This window comes from Myripristis murdjan, chromosome 6, assembly GCF_902150065.1.
Source record: "Myripristis murdjan chromosome 6, fMyrMur1.1, whole genome shotgun sequence".
NCBI classification, from domain to species: Eukaryota; Metazoa; Chordata; class Actinopteri; order Holocentriformes; family Holocentridae; genus Myripristis; species Myripristis murdjan.
The window spans coordinates 5792933-5812061 of NC_043985.1; the positions used below are offsets into that span (position 1 = coordinate 5792933).

At 41.7% G+C, this 19129-nt stretch overlaps 1 protein-coding gene and 1 non-coding gene across 2 annotated transcripts; both read right to left on the reverse strand.

Annotated features, from left to right (window-relative positions):
• Window positions 1–432: 432 nt before the first annotated feature.
• eif4g2b (eukaryotic translation initiation factor 4, gamma 2b) lies at window positions 433–17364 on the reverse strand. The gene is made up of 22 exons (XM_030053372.1): window positions 17284–17364; window positions 15696–15722; window positions 14601–14710; window positions 12458–12523; window positions 11552–11677; window positions 10471–10573; window positions 10176–10307; window positions 9689–9755; window positions 9440–9591; window positions 9051–9161; window positions 8262–8444; window positions 7739–7880; window positions 7259–7422; window positions 7044–7157; window positions 5611–5739; window positions 5366–5470; window positions 4391–4606; window positions 3950–4208; window positions 3583–3787; window positions 2860–3068; window positions 2511–2632; window positions 433–2230 (listed from the first exon to the last, which is right to left on the reverse strand). Exons 1-22 carry the CDS (start codon window positions 17362–17364, stop codon window positions 2165–2167), a joined length of 2889 nt encoding a protein of 962 aa, XP_029909232.1. The 3' UTR covers window positions 433–2164.
• On the reverse strand, window positions 5825–6006 carry LOC115361346 (small nucleolar RNA SNORD97). The gene has a single exon (XR_003928418.1). It is a non-coding gene; the product is annotated as a small nucleolar RNA SNORD97 (small nucleolar RNA).
• Window positions 17365–19129: the final 1765 nt, after the last annotated feature.

The window sequence follows — 19129 nt, forward strand, 5'->3', positions numbered from 1 at the left end:
TTTATACTAGTTATCAATTGATGAAGAAAGAAATGGTGAAATCCACTCTAAAACAGTTGTGTATCAACAGAAATATTTGTCAGCAGATAAGGACTTTCCTAAAAATGCAGTATATGGTGTCGAGCCTGAGATGGAAAGGGCACACTGAACTTGGGTCTTTTCAAGGCCTTTTGTTCATTTCCTAAATCTTTGAAACCCTTTGCAAGCTCCATGGGAACCCAGCAGACTGACCATGAGCCGGTTTGCTGGATTGATTTCTTCAATGGAGAGGAAAAGTGAGGGAGGTAAATGGGCCCATGAGCAGCTCACAGACCAACAGGGGAAAACTGGCTACACTGGCCAGCAATCAGGTGTGAATGTGTGGAACTGAATGTCAGGTGGAAAATAAAATGTATGCAAAGCCCATCCCTAAATAAAGGAGAGGTTAAATTGTTTTGGTGCTCATGTACTGGACTTTATTGACATTAAAGCAATAGAGGTGCACAATATTTATGAATACCTTGCAATATGATCCCGATCCATTGCCTTATACATAAACATGGCTTGTGAGCACACTGGCTGAGTAATTCTTGGGCAAATTCAACATTTTCCATTTCATTCTTCAAATTTGTTTTAGCTGTTGGACTTTATTTTAATGAGGGGAGGGTCAAATACGATTTTAAAAAAGGATGTTTTCATATTGCCAATTAAAAAAAAAAAAAAAAAAAGATAAAATTCTCTTTTCAGTTTCTTACTTGAGCATTCAAAATAGAGGCCACATTCACGCTGTCACTCGTGGTCTGGGATCAATCTCTTAACCCCGCTTCTTAACGCGTCTGTTCGCAAAGAGGATGCCAAGTTGTCCAATTAAAAAAAACGCTTTTCTTTCATTCTTAAATATTAATACTTGTAAACCATGAGAAGCTTCATCGGAAAGTCAGCTTCAATTATTTTACTGTGCAATTAGGCCGGGACTAAATCAAATACTTCTGCATTTGCTTGGGCTCTCTTAGATTTCATGATCCCAGCACAACAAAAGAAAAAAAAAGCCCATCTAACTAAGAGGTAGAAACACAGGCAACTTTGAAACATTACGGCGGCACACCACAGATTACAGTTTTTGAAATATTGTAACATTTGGAGGGTGAGTATTGCAACCACTCTCGTAATAATAGACAAAAGGGGCAGATAGAAGGGAATTTTTTGGTGAGGGGAAAATTTATCCAGAAAAAAAAGGAAGATGCTCATCACTGGCGATAATAACTATGAAGAGCACTTTTATTTAAAACAAGTTTTAAGGAGGGGGGGCGTGGGGGTGTTTAGGAAAGCATAGGTTAACCAAACACACCTTGATTCATTAGGAAACGTTTTGCCAGCTTATGCTTCTGACTTGAGCTGGCCTTGCAATCGTACTTCCAGAAACAATCCAAAGGCTTATGTAGTTGTCAAATATTCTGGGATTTCCACTACATGCATCACAAACTGTCAAAGAAGCCAAGTAACCATCTGTAATGTGTCATGTTCAAGTGATTTTATCTGGCCAGATCTTAATTTCCCTTGGCTGTTCTGAAGCATCTCCTCCGAGTGTGATGGAAAGGAATTCAGGCAGATGTTACATATCTAACCTTCACTGTACCAAATGAGAGCACAGACACACTGAGGCTACAGCTTGTAACGGCCTTCTGGTGCCTTTTGCTGGCATTAAGAGTGCATTCCTGCTAATTTGACTGTGATCGAAGGGGAAAATCCTACATACATCTTCAAATAAAGCTGGGCTTGTTATCAGGGAGGGGCCAAATCAGTAACAAATTAAAGAGTGGAAGTGAAACATGCAATACAATGAAAAAACGTTACAAAACTAACAATTACAGTCAGAGCAAAAAACAACAAACATGATTGAGCCACTCCAGACTTCAGAATTCAGAATTCATGTAGCCGATCAGGACAGAGACCCAAATCAATCATCCATTAAGCAACAGATTAAATGATGCTTCTCAGCCTATCATATAAGAAGGCATAGGTATGGGTGGTAGCACACTATGCTTTTGCTTAATATTTGCGAGACAGAAGCAGCTGAGCGCCACGTGGTAGTGGTTAAATTAAGCACAGATTTTAATAAAGGAAAGGCGAGTGTAATAATAAGGTTGATCTTCTACACCATGATGCCTGCTTCTGGTTGGTTTCTTCAATCTGCTTCATCCTCAGACTCTTCCTCCTCAGCTGTCTCCAGCCAGGTTAGCCACTGGTTGACCTAAAAAAAAAAAAAAAAAAAAAAGGACAAGAGATGGAAATGTGAATTTGCACAAACATAGTCTGGTAACATGACCATTATGTTAGGGATCTTAGTAAAATAATTTGAATATTTCTTAAACTTTCATTTTTGAACATGTGAAGATGTTGAGACAGATTACATTCATCTAATATGAAACTTTTGTCTTGAGGGTAATCCATTAATGTATAGCAATATAACAAAGATTCCATTACTTATTCCAAAGATGCAATTGCAATAAGAATGGAGTCTTGGTAGTTACCTGGAATAAAGCTTTTCCTTTTCCAGGGAATTCTTGAGTTATGTCTTCTTTCCAAGCAAGGAAGGCCTCTTCTTCAATAATCTCCATGTCGTAGAAGTTAACAAAGTAGCGGAGCAGCATGCCTAAGGGAGGGGGGAATGTGTGAATAAATGACTCAATTTCAATCAGGGCAGATATATTGTGTGTCTACAAGCCACCGTGGCTGGTAAATCTTCAAATATAACAGCTGCCTTACCTACTTAACGAGCAACATGCAATTACAGAATACAAGAAAGGCCTCAGAACCATAGAACCAGCAGCCACAAATATTTTAAGTTACATAAGCAAGTGTTGAGGTGGGATACCATACCTTTGGGGAAGCCGCTGGCATTGCAGTGCACCTGCAGGGCGTAGAGGGCGCTAACCTGCAGCTGGGTGTGGTCGTGCAGGAACTTCTGCATGACAGGCTTGAAGGCCAGCAGCAGCTGCTTCTCCTGCTCCAGCTGCTCTTTGGAGGGGGCGGCCAGCTGCTCGTCGCCCTCCGCCACGCACAGCTCCTGGGAGATGTACTGAAGGAAACTGAGGAGAGGCAGAGGACCACGGTCAGTCGAAACAAGTGCTATTAAAAGAAAACACTAACCAGGAGCTCTGTTCATTTATAAAAAGGTGATCAATGGATGGCCCATGTCACATTTGTCCCACCTTGCAAAAAGAACAAAAAAAGTCTAAGGTTTTTCAGTTGTTCCCCATTTCAGTACATATTTATATTCAGAATTTCACGAGAAGTGATTAAAAAGGAAAATATGTGCACTAACGCTGCTGAAAGAGTTTTGTGAAGCTTTAAAATGTGCCCAAGAGATTGAAGATGTTGAAAAGATGAGCAAAAACTAACGAACTGACGCTGACTGATGATCTCCACTCTTTGGGAGACAATGACTGAATCAATACAGTCATACAAAAAAAGACCACAGATCAGCCTACTTTCAAGAAATGAGATTTGAAATGGGGCGTCAAAGATGACTGAAGTTTTATATATTTTGGAGTAGTTAACTAAATACTGTTTATCAAAATAGATGTGCTATATAGTGTTTACCTGGTCATGAGAATGTTGACGAAGCCTTTGTCGGTGTGAAGCTTAGGAGAGATGTTGTCTTTAATCCACTTGTAGATGGACTGGGGAGACGGATCTGCCTTGATCTGTTTCAGCAGCTCCTTCTCCAGCTTCAGCAGGGGGAACAGGAAGCTGAGGCCCTTCCCCTCCAAGATCTCCAACATGCGGTCCTTGTTCTGGTCTATTTCTGTTTGGGGAAAAATAAAGGTGTGAGGTTCACAGTGGTGAAGATGAGATGGTCACACATTTATACGACTGATCCCTGAGGGAAGAACTGATCTGCTGAACTGAACAGTGAGAGGTCTCAAAGTGGCTGGATCAGAAAAGGTCCAACAAACGAGGACTGTACCTGGAAGCATCTTCTGCATGTTGACCTTGCTCTGCTGGAAGAGGTCAGTGAGCCATTCTCGGTCCTTCAGCTTGGCTGCCTGCTGCAGGCAGAGCAGGAAGAGGGGGAAGTGGGTGCCGTTCTCCAGGGGGTGGGCCAGCTCTGCCACGCTCACCAGCTCTGCAATGACAGCCCGTGCCGCAAACTGGGCCAGGTAGGACTTGACCAGAGGCACGTCCACTTCGATCTTCGGGCACTGGTCCAACACGTTGAGGAAAGCCTGCAGAAATGGGAGGAAATACCAAAGTCAGTTTCAGTAGAATTCAACACAAGGAATAGTGACACCTTGAATCAAAATTACACACAATAACAGGAAACATGCCACCCCCAAAAACTTTGAGAGAAAACTGAAGCTCTTCTATTATAACAGCGTAATGTTCCAAAAATACCAGATGTGCATACCTGCATGAAGTTCTCTGCAGTGATGAGGCCCTCAGTACGAAGTGTGTGAATGAGGGTGCTGACGTGCTCCTTGTCCTCGTCCGGACGGTCCAGGGAGCACACAATGATCTTACTCAGCATCTCTGGCAGGAAGTGCTTGGGAGCCTTCATCTCTCGCATACTGTTCACCGCCTCAGTCAGATTCTTGCTGTTCAGGTATTCCGTCATGATTGCCTCCTGAAGTGAGGACAAACACAAAAATTTTAAAAAATGAGCTGCAGCCAGTTTAATAATCACCTCCTGGCCAAGCTCAGTAGAAATGACTGAGTCATAATAAGAAAAGTAAATGCTTTCCCCAGCAGCCCTGGTCACTCTGGTACAGAGGACATTTACAACTGATACCCTCTGGGTGCTGCTTTAGGCAAGAGAATCCAACTGCAGCACCTCAGGCCTCCGAGCCTGGCTCCTTCTAAATTCACACCTCAGTTTTGGCCTAGAGCCAGGGTTAGATTGAGGGTTAAAGGCCAGTTTATACTTCTGCTTCAAAATGTCTCTGAGGAGACAAGCTAAGTCTGCCGCAGTAGCTTACACACACACACACACACACACACACCTCTCCGACAATGTAACTGGGCAGGGAGACAACACTGCAAAATGTTTATTTGACCCTTTTTTTTTCTTCAAATTAATCAGGACAAAATGTATTTGAGGGAGCAATTTCTGCACAAAAACAAAATACTGTTGGGTGGTGGGTGTTTCAACTCATTCATTGCTACTGCAGTAAGAATGCTAAATTTACACAGGGAAATATGTATCATCTTAGGCCTGTACAAGAACCCCATTTTGCACTCATGAGCAGCAGGACCCGTCCTATTCTTAGCTGATGTTGGTCTGTTTGTTTTCTCTACTGTAAATATGATGTGCAAAAGTACTTTCTAACAACTTTAATGAATTTTAAAAGGGTGTAACAGCCATTAAGTGAAACATTTTACTTACCGTCATCTTCAGCAGCTCCTCCTTGGCAGGAGGTGGTTTCTTGTTTGTCTTCTGAGGCTTCTCCTGGATCGGCGGGGGGTTGGTCTTCAGGCCAAGCTGTGGAGGCTGAGGCAGACGGCTTTGTGATTACTGCACTGATACAGTTCAGCTATCATGCCTGGTACCTTTATGGCTCATGGCAAAGTTTTATAAACATTTTTCTCTCAAAACAAGCATTTTAATTCAAATCAGTGGTGAACTCTTACCTGTCCCAGTGGGGGGGTCTGAGTGCGTGGAGGCTGGGCACTGGGTGGGATCATGGTCGGGATCTGAGGCTGCAGCTTGGGTACCTGGTTCTTGTTGAGGAGGAAGGACTGGGCTGGCCTTAGGCTGATCTGTGGGACCAGTGTGTAAAGAGCATGCATATTAAAGGATTAGCCATGTTTTATATAAAACTGAATATCTGAATGAGCTAAAGTCTTGCCCTCATATCTCATAATCACAGTCAGCGGACCAGCTGCCAGTTTGAGGAGAAAAAGAAGATGAGGTGCAGAAGGATAGGAGAGGTGGAGGAGACAAAAAGATAGAGGGACAGAAAAGTCACAGACTGGCAGCTGGTTGTATCCCTCAGAATAACGCGTCTTTTTTTAATCACTGGGCAAGAAATATGTAGGGCTGCACAATTCATCTAATGGGGAAAAAAATAAATGAAATTAAAAAAAAAACAAATATTCATAATTTGACAAACTGTTCTAATCTCACAGCTAACCCTCCAGATTTCTAAGATGAGGAAAATGTGTGTATTTGAAGAGGAGCCGTTAAGCAGCATTTTGGATTCAGGCCATCAGATTAGAAACATTCAGGAATGTGCCAAAATATCGAGTGCTTGCGGCAACATCACGAGGTGACAGCTAATCTGTGCCAAGACTTTAAACAACACCGTGGAGGCTTGAACCACAAATGTGTAATGAGAAAGTCCCTTGAAGCAAGTACAAAAGTCCAAAACCAGCCAAAGCTGAACTGCTGACGCATCTGCAAGTGTCACCCCGTTATGTGCAAACCTCAGAGATACAACGATAAACCAAGCTGTCTGTTATTTAGCTACAGATATGATACCCATATATACAGTCAGCAAGGAAGGACTCCTCAAATTGGTCATTACACATTCCTAGGATACCGGTTACATTTGCAAGCATCTCTCACACAAAAGCCGGTCCTGAGTTTAATCAGAAATGCAAAGAAAGTCAAACACCCTGGCAAAGGTCCAAAATAGTATGCAACAGACATCTTTTATTTCTAGGAATAGAAGCCTCAATTCAAAGACATTTTTATTTTAGATATTTTCATTTTACGTGTAATTATGTTAAACCACACGTAATGCAAGGTAACACTGCCGACTTCACTATTCTTTGCTCAGTTTTTTCAAGAGCAGCAGTTAATGACTCCAACTGCATCTGTCCCCTTCCTACTAGAGGAAGCACTGGCAGCTGAGCTCAACAATTACATCCTAACCACTGCCAGAGTGAGGAAGAGCCTACGGAAATGGGGGGAAATGCCACCAAGCTGCCACAGGCCAGTTGCTGGTATACTTGTACAGCCAGCTTGTTGAAACCTTTACCTGCAACCTTTCACTGCAAATTACAATATGATGTTTTTGGTCCGTATCGTGCAGCCCTTTAGTCAAGTGACTACTTGTTACCTCGTCTGCATTGAGCTGTCCTTTCTTGCTGAATCGTGGCGGCATGTCCTTGGACTGAACCTGCTGCTGGGCCATGTGGTTCTGGTTCTGGTTGAGGAAATGCTGGTTCTGAACCTGTGAGGGGTGGGAGTGTACTTCAGCATTTCTCCTCCACAACTCTTAAGGACAAAATCATAATGAATGAAAGCAAATCAGCTGACCGTCAGTAACATTACCTGGTTGGACTTGACAAAAGACTTAGGTCCCATGTCGAACTGGGACTGTGGTGGAGGGGCAATGTGGCCACTGTGGCCGTTGAAGAGCGGGTTGGTGCGATGGCGTCCCATAGTGGGTGAGTACCTGTCCTGAATGACCCCCGGGCCTGTCCCAATCCCACTGCCTGGAAAGATGCATTACAAAGAGGATAGTCAGTACATATTCATGTGGAGGGATGGGACTGAGCAGGATAAACACTAGTATACTAAAATTCCAATACAAAACCAAATTAAAATGCATATGTATCTTTTTCACGATTATAGCCATAACAACTTTTACAAATTTCCAAGGTGATTTCCTGCCTTTTGTCAAGGTCTGTAGAACTTCTTAATGTTGATGTGTGCAATAGGAGACCAACTTTGCTCCATTTTCATGTGTATTTCAGTGTCAAACACTTAGATATGGCAATGCAGCTACACTGGTGAAGATGGGGCATGTACCTGGCATCTGTCCAAACATATCAGCCAATCCCCCGAGAGTCTCCCTGTCCAGTTTCATTCGGTTAGGCATGAAGGGGCCTTCCAGGAAGAAGTCCATCCTCATCCCCTGAGACATGGGCGCTGGAATGAAAACACCCAAATCCTGCCAGAACACACAAAACAGAGCGTTATTGTCATGACTTAACACCTTGAACCCATGTCCATTTCTCAGCTATTACTGAATCTTCATTAAAGAAACTCAATTTGAATTACTAATTGTCAAATACTTAGCTTTTCTAATGTACATATTACATAGTTTAACAGCACAGATGAAAATGTGCTGCATCTTATTCAGCCAATGCAATGTTTTATTGAACCATACATTTGTCCTCATGGTTTTCTTGCACTATTGTGGAGAAACGCTATTTTCTTAGGAGAGTTGTGGTATAACCTCATGTATTGAGGTCACTTGGGTATGAATTTATTATGAATCAAAATGAGTCATTCAAAGCAGCTCTAATTGCCACTGTTTGACATAACTCACTTTCACTGCATCCTGACGGATCTGGTTGATCGTCTTTGGTCCATTGTCGATGAAAGCCTTGCGGGGGACCCAGTTGTTTTCTCGCAGCTCCACCGTGTCCTGCAGCAGGAAGCGGATCCTAGCAGGCAACTCCTTGTTGTTCATTAAGGATCGCATACGGCCAAAGTACTGATCCATTAAAGACTGGGCAAAGTACAGAGGAGGGGGAGAAGAGAAAGCTAAGTGAGGACAGGCAGACATTGTACATACAGAGCAGGGCTTACATCGGGGTTGGCCTTCTTCCAAGTAGGGCACACAAGGCTACGTCCAGCCAGATGGTGAGCTAAGCCAGGACCTGTGGTGGCACGGGCTGTGTCCTGATGATGGAAGCCCTCTCAGCCCCCACTTTGTTGCACTTTTGCAACACCAGTTTGTTTCATGAGATCAAATACTTCTATTTTATGACACTGATTAAGGGCAAGAGACTAACTTAATTTACAAATTAGCATACCTCCTAAAATGGCTAGTAGGGTGAACAACCTTCACACCCTGAAATTTAACTGTAAATGCTATGTTTTCAGACACTTTTAGGGCTTTTCTTCGGCATACATATGCACAAACAAATAGCTGGCTTCTGAAAAATAAACAGGTCAAAATGCCTTTATTTACATGCAGCATTGAAAAGAAGCATAATTTGATGCTGAATTTGAGGTACCAATACCGGCGCTGGTCCTAAAAAAAAAAAAGTTATGACCCAGCCACTATAGTTAGCTATACTTTCTGGAAGGCAGAAAAGGCTGGTGCCATTACCTTTGCTTTCTCATGGTCGAGTCTCGGCCCAACGGTTCTCATTATCTGACAGAGGCACTCCAGATCCTCCCCCATATCCTTGAGCTGGACTCTCTTCTTCTTTTCCAGAAGCTTCAGAGAGGATTAAGGAGAGAAGGAGAACAGGGTCATATAAGGAACTGCACTTTGGCTCCATGGAGTGATGCAGTGTTTAAGGAGTGTGCAATGGCTCTAATGGGCATGCAGTGCTAAGATGTGTGCTTAGTTGCTTGCTGGGAACATGATGCCGCAAGTCCTATTGTTCCATGTTACAAGTGAGAAACTGTGACCGACAACAAATCAAAGGATATAGACTTTCAAACCAATCAAAAAACAAACAAAAAACACAAAAACAAAAAAGCTGGACGTACTGTTTTGATGCACTTATGAAGGATAGATTCATGGATGAGGTCGAGTTTGCCAAGTTCCCCGATGAATTTAATGTTGCCAAGCATCTTGATCTTGGCAATGGCACGCTGCTCCTCCTCCTCAGAAGTAAGAGGGTTGTCATGTTTGTCATAGACTGGAATGAAAGAGAAGGAAAGGCAGTTTGTGAAAGGGGTGCAAGAGGAGCATTTACACAAGCAGCTACAGAGACGGTGGTGGTGGAGAGTGCTCACTTTCAACATTTCTGGTGCGATTTTCAAATTCATCTTGAAGCTTGGAAATCAGCAGTCTTCTGAAGGTCTAGGAAAAACAACACAAATTAGAACTACGCTCCTTGTTTATGGTTTTCCATTAAGTCAGAGGTGGTTAAACTTTAGCACAATCAAAATCTTGCACGCATACTTCTCCCGAGACAGTGTTTCCAATAAAGAACTGACTACTAAAGAAATCCATGTGGAGTCACTGAGCATTTAATATCTACATCTACACTGCACATTTGAGTTGCAAAGAGCTGTAATATAACAGGAACATAAGTCATTAAGAAAAACCCATCAAGTATTATCAAAAGAAGACTTGCACTGCTAGCTCCATTAAGGCCTGCTCAGCAGAACAGAAATGGCACTTTACTGTGGAGCAGTGATATTATAAAAGGAGCCAAATTACACTAGAGGCTTAAAAATGCACTCCATAGTCCAGCCGAATGCGAACAACCAGACTTACTGTGCTCTGCTTTTGGGCTGTTTGGATCTCCGGTGAAGGGCCATCAAAGTTTGGTGCGTCCTCTGCCAAGCGCAGACATAGCTGAGCATAGAGCGAGCTATACTTCGGCTCTTCTAGGGCTTTGTCTACAATCTAACCCAGAGAGAGGGGGGAGGGGGAGAGATGAGAGATCACTCAAGTCATTAGAGCATGTATGAGTATGAGTCACAGTGGGCTGCCAGGAACTGATGAATACATTTTCATTTAGCAGACTACTAATGTGGAACTAGTGGAAAAACAACAACAGTATGCTCACCAGCAAGATGATTCCTTTAAGGACGAGTTTTGAATCTACGCCCACGTTCAGGAGCTCAAGGCATAGCTTGTCAAACTTCTCAGGCGTGAGTTTGTTGAGTATGCTGTGAAAATAAAAGCAAAATGGGGAAGTGGGGTGGAGAAGAGTAGGAGGTCAGCATGGTTGTGAAAGCTTAGATTGTTTGCATAGCCAAACATTGTCATCCTTTCAGTTCAAATGTACTTGTAAACATCATCTGACACTGAAGAGCAGGGCCCAAGTGCCTTTGGCAAGGCACATGACAACTTAAAAATAAGACTGTGGAACCAAGCAATACCACACTAATAGTTGGTTTGTAGTGTAGGGGTGTAACAATTCGCTAAGAAGGACGGGGCGTGTGAGAGAAAATCAACTTTTTATTGCATATTTTAATGATACAAAAACATTTTTCCAAAAAGCATGGTTCAGTTCCCTGGTATTGGTGGTTGGATTGTGTGTCAACTGCAACGGCGCTGCGACTTATTCTCATTAAATAACGCAACATGTTTGGCTGACTTCACAAGGGAAATGATCAGTACTGTGAGAACATTTCAGAATCATTACATTTATCATGGGTGTCACGCTTCAATAAACTAAGGGAAAAGTCAGTGATTGCTAAAAGCAGCAAGAAATGCTCAGTTGTAGTCTGCCCTGGTCGTGGAAAACACTGGCTGTAGCTGCTATAGGTCCCAGAGTTTACACACTTTGTGCTATGTTCTAGATGAGACTGTCTCTTCTCTCTCATGCTTCATTCCATTCCTCCATCTCTCTACCATAGTTTGTGACTAGCACAATCAATTATTGTCCATGCTCTATAGGACTAAGAATCTTCCATCACAACGATGGAAAGATGGAAGATGGAACTGGATAGACTGGTCTCTTTCTGAACTGTTACACCCCTAGTTGTGTGATGGAAAAAAAAAAAAACCCAAGGGGATAGATAGTTCAAAATTACATGCACACCACACTGAAGATAACCAAGGAACTATCCCACCAAATGGATAGAATGTGTTAAAGAAACAATTTCAGATTTCTACAACTCAGAGGTTGAAATGAAACTTACCCCCTCACTTTCCTGAAGATTGCATCGTGTCGCTCTTTTTCGTTGCTGGAGTTGACATCTCGTCTAGTGCTTCGTGAAGGAACCCATCTCTGAACGCTTTGCCCTGGGGTTTTCCCCAGGAACTCGCTGCAAAAAGGGACAGGAAAGAGTCTGAGCGGTGCCACAAATCTGATGACATCATGACTGGTACTTAAATACACACCGCGATTTGCTAATGGAATACAGCTAATGTCATAAAATGTACTTTAATCACCTCTGACAGTTAATTACTTAAAGAAGTGATTAAACGCTCATCGCATCAAAACTGCACTGGCACGATTTCTATGTGACAGTACATTGGTCTTATCAGCGAACGTCACAATGTGGGGCAGCAACAGAAAACATTATCTGCTTTAATGTAGAAATTGAATTGAGCGTTTTTGAGCATACAACGCTGCACACATCATATGACGAATAATTTTTCATACAAACTTAATTACCACATTATTTTTTAAATTACATTTTTTATTTTGAATGGAAATAAATGGCTGTCTGAAATGCCAGGAAAACTCAGTCAACCATCTAAGAAAGCATGACACGGTTTGGAAAATGGTCAGTGGTAATATCACATGTACATGAATTATACAAAAAGGAACATGAAATACACAAAAGAGGAATCAAAACTTTAGAATTCCTCTGGCAGCAAAATGGAGCTTCCATTGTGCTGGGTATCCCTTTGGCCCAGTGGAGAACTACTGCCTGTAGTCTCTAAAGTCACGCTGATACCAATAACTAACCACCCAATGCTGGTTTGTGATTTAAAAACTCAAGCCATGCTACACAAATGCACTTTAACACATCATATGCAAACTCAGCATAATTCCATCTGAAATGAATTGTACTCTAACCAACTGCTGGATGACATACCTGTTGCCGACAGTCTTGGGATAGTGCTGAGGTGCACCCCTACCACCTCCTCCCCCCGAAGAAGCACTGCAGAGGGGGAAACACAGGAACACTGAGTACTATAAAAGGTAGTACAAGACCTTTACCTCCCAGACAACAGGCTAAGCCGTGCTGCTTAAGCTCTAACACATGAGGCGAACTCCCAGGGACACGTCAAAAGAGCTGCCTATTCATCGACACCTCAGTAGGCAGTTACCATAGTTACTGTCATGCCAGTCTGAGAGCAAGATATAGAATTTGTCTTACATATATAAAAATGCCTTATTAAATTAGACGCAGAATGAACATCTAATGAGGCCTACACCTGCACTCAATCGCCTCATTTAAATTCAAATTCGCTCACTATTCCACCACATCAGAACATGTCACAGGGACATCTGACAGTCTACAGATGGTCTGAAAGGTAAATTGGGGGTTGAGATTTTAAAGGTAATACATTCTTTGATATCAGCTACGATGCTGCTTTAAGTTTTATGACATCGAGAACAGGGTGAAAGAAATCACTTCTACGCAAAAAACACTGACGAGATGAAATAATTTATGACTGAAGAAAATAGGAAAAACAGCTCATGTGCACATTCAGCGCCTTCAGGAACACAGCTTTTGTGTTTCTGAAGTAACTGTCTCTGGAAATTGTTCGAGATGGAGACGCAACTGAAAGAATGACAACGTGCACATTTAGAAGGGAAGAGAGATGCCCAGTGCAGTGTATTTATTCATGTAATACCCAAATGATGGAAACCAATGCAGGACACTGAGCAGGAAAAAAAAAAAAAAAAAAAAGGGGGGGGGGGGGGTTCTGCATTTGGACCGCACTGTGTTAGCTATAGAAATACTACAAGTCACAAAAATTTAAATAATGACTGCTGTGTTATGGCATCTCTTTTACTGTGTCTGTCTGTCTGTGTCTGTCTGTCTGTGTGTGGTGGAGAGTCGTAGAATTTCCATTGTTGATTGCCCATTGTGCCATATAGTGAGTTTCCGTGGGGGGAGGGGACACAGCTTGCACTGTGATAATGGTGTAACATTACATGCCAGTAGGTTTAGGGACTGTACTGAGTAAAAACAGCATTCTCATTTTATTAGCTTTTATTCTAGTGTTACGTCATCTCTCTTAAGATTGCTACAGCTGCAGTGACATGAATTTCTATCTAAGATCAATAAAACAGCAATTTATCTCCAAATCTGCTTTAACAAAATACCTGGATTTCTACCAAGAATGCAGACCAATCTTTTTCAGCCATTTTTCACAAAACGAAATGAGACACATGGCCGTGACTGCACTGCACCAAGACAGGAGCAATATGGAGGGTCACTTTGGCAAAATTTGCTCACATGCAGACACAGAGTGAAACACAGGTCGGAGGACAGGCACTACTGAATTTGCTCTGGTTGACTACTGCCAATCAACATACTCCAATGATAATCTCAAATTTTCATGATGGTGACTTAAACTACATGTTAGTGAAACAGAGCAATGACATGGACAGATCAAACACTTGTTTACCACAAGGTTCAAAAAGTTAAATTTAAGACTTCCAAAGACCTTTTTGTAACGCCAGCTGGAGTGACACAAGACCAAAAAGGATATTAAAAGGCAAAGTAAAACTTAAGACAACTGAAAGTCTATGAGTATACAGGGTCACACAACTGGGCCAGTCTCTTGTCAGTAAATTAGCACACCAAGAAATGGAGACTTTGGAGACCTCTAAAACTAAAAAGCTCTGTTTTCCTGTGCTGTAGAGTCATTAAAGCACCGGCTTTACACAATCTAAAACAAAGAATTTTGCCACTGCATGCAGACACCGTGTTGTTAGTGATTCTGTCTAATATGTCCTGGGTGTGAACTGCTAACACCTCTAAAAACCTACAAACATGATAGAAATCCCTTCCAAGGCCCATTATGTCTTCACCCCTTCCCCCCCAAAGGTTTCACAAAGAGTGACTGACAGCCATTTTAAGCCCTCACACATCCTGCTTTGTTCTGCGGGCCGGAAGTTCCTGCCAGAAATGTTAGCAAGGGACTAACCATAGGAGAGAGAGAGAGAGAGAGAGAAAAAAAAACACCCATCTTGAGACTCTATGTTAAAACTTTGTTAAATACCTGAAACGAGAAGCACCCCCTTCTGCAATCACACTCTCCACTTTGGCGGCTTGACAATGAAGAATCCTCAAAAGAATAAGAATAATAGGAAGGGGTGGGGGAAAACGGTGCTGGGGAAGAGGAAAAGTACTGGAGTTAGTACACAATATTAAAGAAACAAGTCGCAAAACACACCTACACACGACATGGGACTACTTTGTCATTTTCTAAACCATGGACATTCCTTCCTAGCCAACTTAGCTTGTTATGCAGCTTAGTGGCCAAGTCTTTGTTATATTAACTTGGAGTAGGATAAAAGCCACTTTACTTAAAAGACAAAATACCATCAGTTTTCATCGCCATTACCGATGTATACGCAGGTTGTTGCTGGCCACGTTTCCCAGAGTGAGACCTAATGCCAAATTTGCCACGAAAATATGTGGTTTGCCTTAGCTCGACTACAACAAAGCAAAGTGGGTCAGCTAACAGGCCAGCGCTACCAGCTAGCTAATTAGCTAGCCGGGCTGCTAAAGCTATACGTCACGACATTTGTGAGCTGTTTACTACATTTGCGTACCATTTGTCCCAATAATACGATTGGAGTTTAATCGGAGTATTTAGCAAGTTGTGTTACAAAACGAATGTGTCTCAATGCTGTAGTGTCACTGTCTAGGAGGTGTTCAAAGTTGGCTTGCTATTTTTGATGGGAAAACGCCGACCGCACCATGATGCAGTGAAATGGGGCACGGCAGCATGGTTAGCTACACGGCTACTGACACACTAGCTTGTGTCCCATCGTGGTTAAGCTTCACCCCGAGGGTTAACAGTTCACATTTGAGTCGATCTTGCTCCTACTCACATGGCTCGACACTGGCCACAATCTCCTTACACTGGACAACGAATTATCATATTTTAGTGTCATTTAACGTTGGCCAGTGTGGGTGTCGACGCCATTTTCTGCTCGAATCTAGCGTAAAATCAGCTGAGCTACCCGGCTATTAAGCTAACATGCTATCGTTAGCTTGAGCTAGCTGAGGTTAGTTTCCTAGCTAGCTAGTAGCAGCCATTTTGGATAAACCGGTGCAAGTTTCAGTGGAAAAAAACACTCTGCCTTACCTTTACCAAGGCAACTTCAGTTTTGTATTATTGTGTGGCTACCAATGAAGAAATAAAACAACTGTAAAAGAAAAACGAGTTTCGCGAAGGGGATCAGAAGATCTACAAGCAGCGAGATGAGCACACATACACACACACACACACACTGACCCCCTGCTTACTTGCTTGCTTGTTTGCGCTAGCTAGCCAGTGAAGGGCTGTAGCGGATCGCTGCTGCCTTATGGGGGCAGGAAAGTCACAATTTGCATTGATCACGTAGGTTGTTGCCATGTGCTCATTGGCGAATCAGAAAGAAGACATGTTTTTCTGAAGGCGGGACCAGTGACACGTGACGACCAATCAGACATGTCGTGGAACAAAAGTGCCCGCCCCTTTTAGTTGATTGACATACAGCTTTTCACTCAGTTTGTCAAGTGGAAAAAACTAACTCTATCTATCTATCTATCTATCTATCTATCTATCTATCTATCTATCTATACATATGCATACATATATATCCAATTTATATCTCAACTCTCTCTCATACACATACATATAGCATAAATATCTCAAACATGTCAGAAGTTATTTCTGATGAAGCTCAGGTTGTAATATGTGAATCATATTGACAGGGTTTCTTTCTTTCTTTCTTTCTTTTTTTTTTTTTTTAAAAAAAGAGGGATCAATGACAATCCCTGACAATTTGACTACACTGGTAAATGAGATACAAGCCTGTACAATGTGCACTGACTGTGTCACTCATTTAAAATGTTTTGTTTGTTTGTTTGTTTGTTTTGTTTTTCTTTAGAATTATTTTTAATGGTATCCAGATATTCCGTGGTTTCAAACATCACAGATCATAGAACTAATGGACGCATCAGGCAATAAATAAATAAATAAATAAATAAATAATTTAAAAAAGATATTTTGTGCACAAAGACATGCTATTTTATTTATTGAACAAAATGCTCACCTTTTATGCGAAAATAGCTGTATCCACCATACCTGCTCTGATTGTACTCAATACAAAACTGAAATGCAACATAAAAACAATGAGTATTACGAGGAACTGCTTTTCAGATGTTTCAGAGGTATCTGAAAAAAATATTTTAGATCAGATTTTATATTCTTATGATGTACAACTGTACACCTTTAGTAGCTAGCAGCACTGATGGTGAGTAGTCGCCCATCAGTTAGAACCATGTGAAACTTTAAGCGCTTTGAATGAGTGAGTAAATCACTTTTTTGGCAAACTTCTTCATCACAGTTTAGTTCCTGTTTGTGTGCTGCCAAAAGTCAGAAATTCTTCGATTGTCCCTTTTGGCCAAATATTAAAATGAGTAGAAAAGGGTAAATTACACTGTATTTGAAACATTTTTTCGTTAATAATAAAGAGTTGATTTTTTTTTTTTTTTTTTTTTTTTTTGAAAAGTGCAAATGGAACTCCATTGGCTTTGGTCATGAACTTTGTCTCGTGAGAAGACTTTTGATGAGAAAAAGATAAATGTTCCAGGACTGTACGGGACAAGTTTTATTTTTGTGCTTAATTTAATCTGTCAGTGGGTCCCTGATGAGTCTGGCTGTGAAAACACACTTCAGCCCCACTGACCCTCAGCACTGCAGCACTGCGGTGGGACTGTCCCACTGCCATCTCCAGGCTGCTCTCCTGCCTCCACACAAACAGCTTCATCTCCAGTGGCCTATCTGTTGAATTCCAAACACGGCTCTGATAGGACGCTGCTCTCACAGTCACTGGTCTGGACAGTGTCATGAGTTGTGTCAGACACTGAATCACAACAGTTGTAAACCTCTTCTTAACGGGAAAAAGAGGCCAGGACAGCTGTCAAGCACATTCATCTATGTTTAACATCTTCTGTTTTACTCTACCTTTAATTGATATTCTATTGCTGCTCCAATGACCCAGTTACCCCTCAGGGATAAGTAAAGTTAATGTTATCCTCAGTTGATTTTATATCTTAGGCCAGTGGTTTTCAAAGTGGGATCTGAGGCTTCCAAAGGGTCATCAGCAAAATGAGGAACAGCTTAAATTCAGAATAATTAAAAGCAGTAGAAATTATTCAGCAAGAAATGCTATAAGTAGGGGAGAGTGGGGTAATTTGTGCCAAGGGGCAAGTAGTGCCACCCCTGTTATCTAGAAAACCATAGAAGAAGTTGGTCATGTGACCACATATTTTTGAAGAGGCATCCATTTCACTCATCCTGCAAAGAAGGGAGACACATGGCTTGAGAAGTAAGCATATTTAAGTTCAAAAAACATTTTTTTGCCCTCCAAAGTAAAATTTCCATGATCAAGGTTTTTTGATTGCTGTGTTTGAACAATTACAGAAAACTTTGAAAACAGTTCACACAGGTTTTAGTACTTTAGTAAGCTACACCATGAGTCTATACAGTTAGCATGATGTTAGCTCAAAACAGCTGGGGGATGCATTTTTTTCAAAATGGTGAGCTTGGGGCAATTTGTGCCAAAGGGACAGCTTGTGATTATATACTATATATTACTTTATTGTATTTTATTGTTATTGTATGTTGTCTTCTTACGTTTGATCACTAAAACTATTCAAATTCAGATGAAGATGATTTGCAGGTGCTCATTTTTGAATTTTTATTTTGTTCTGGGTATGTGTTCATGTGGCTCTAGGCCTCGTTATAGAAAAGTGGCCTGTGATCTTGTTAAAATAATAAATAAACGTTAAATAAATAATTTTGTATTGAATTTGTTTTGTTTTCATATAGCATTATCATTTGTAAGATTAAAATGACCTGTTTTACTTCAATTATCAATGGCACAATTTACCCCAGTGTATTCTCTCTAATGGCACAATTTACCCCGCACTGGGGGCAAGTTGTGCCACAAAACCACTTTTTTTTCGAAAGCTATATTTCTCAAACAGTTTATATAAGATCCAACGTGTGTCACGGGGCTGGAGGATGGAGGACCCAAAAGCAGGAGCCGCAGGCAAACAAATGCTCAAAAACAAAATTTAATAAATGAACGGGAAGACAAGAAACTCAGGCAGAACGCAGCAGGACAAAAACAAAACAGTACAATGAACCGATCAAGAACAGAACTCAAACAGGACTTAAATAGACAAGAACTAATCATCAAACAAGACACACCTGGGGAAGGGGCTGGAGCACAAGACAGGAGAACACAGAGGATAGGCTGAGGGAAACACTGGGAGGGATCAGAACAATCAGGGATTATTAACAGACACAGGACAGGTGTGGCACAGGGAGGAGCAAACAAGACACAGGTGAAATCACTGAAAGGAACTAGGCAAAAGAAACTCAGGAAACAGATACAAACAAAACCATGACAGAAACACATGAAACAGAACCAAACAAAACACAAGCAACACAAAACCATGACAGAACCCCCCCCTCAAGGGACGGCTCCTGACGTCCCAAAAACAGTATCAGGGGCACGGGGATGG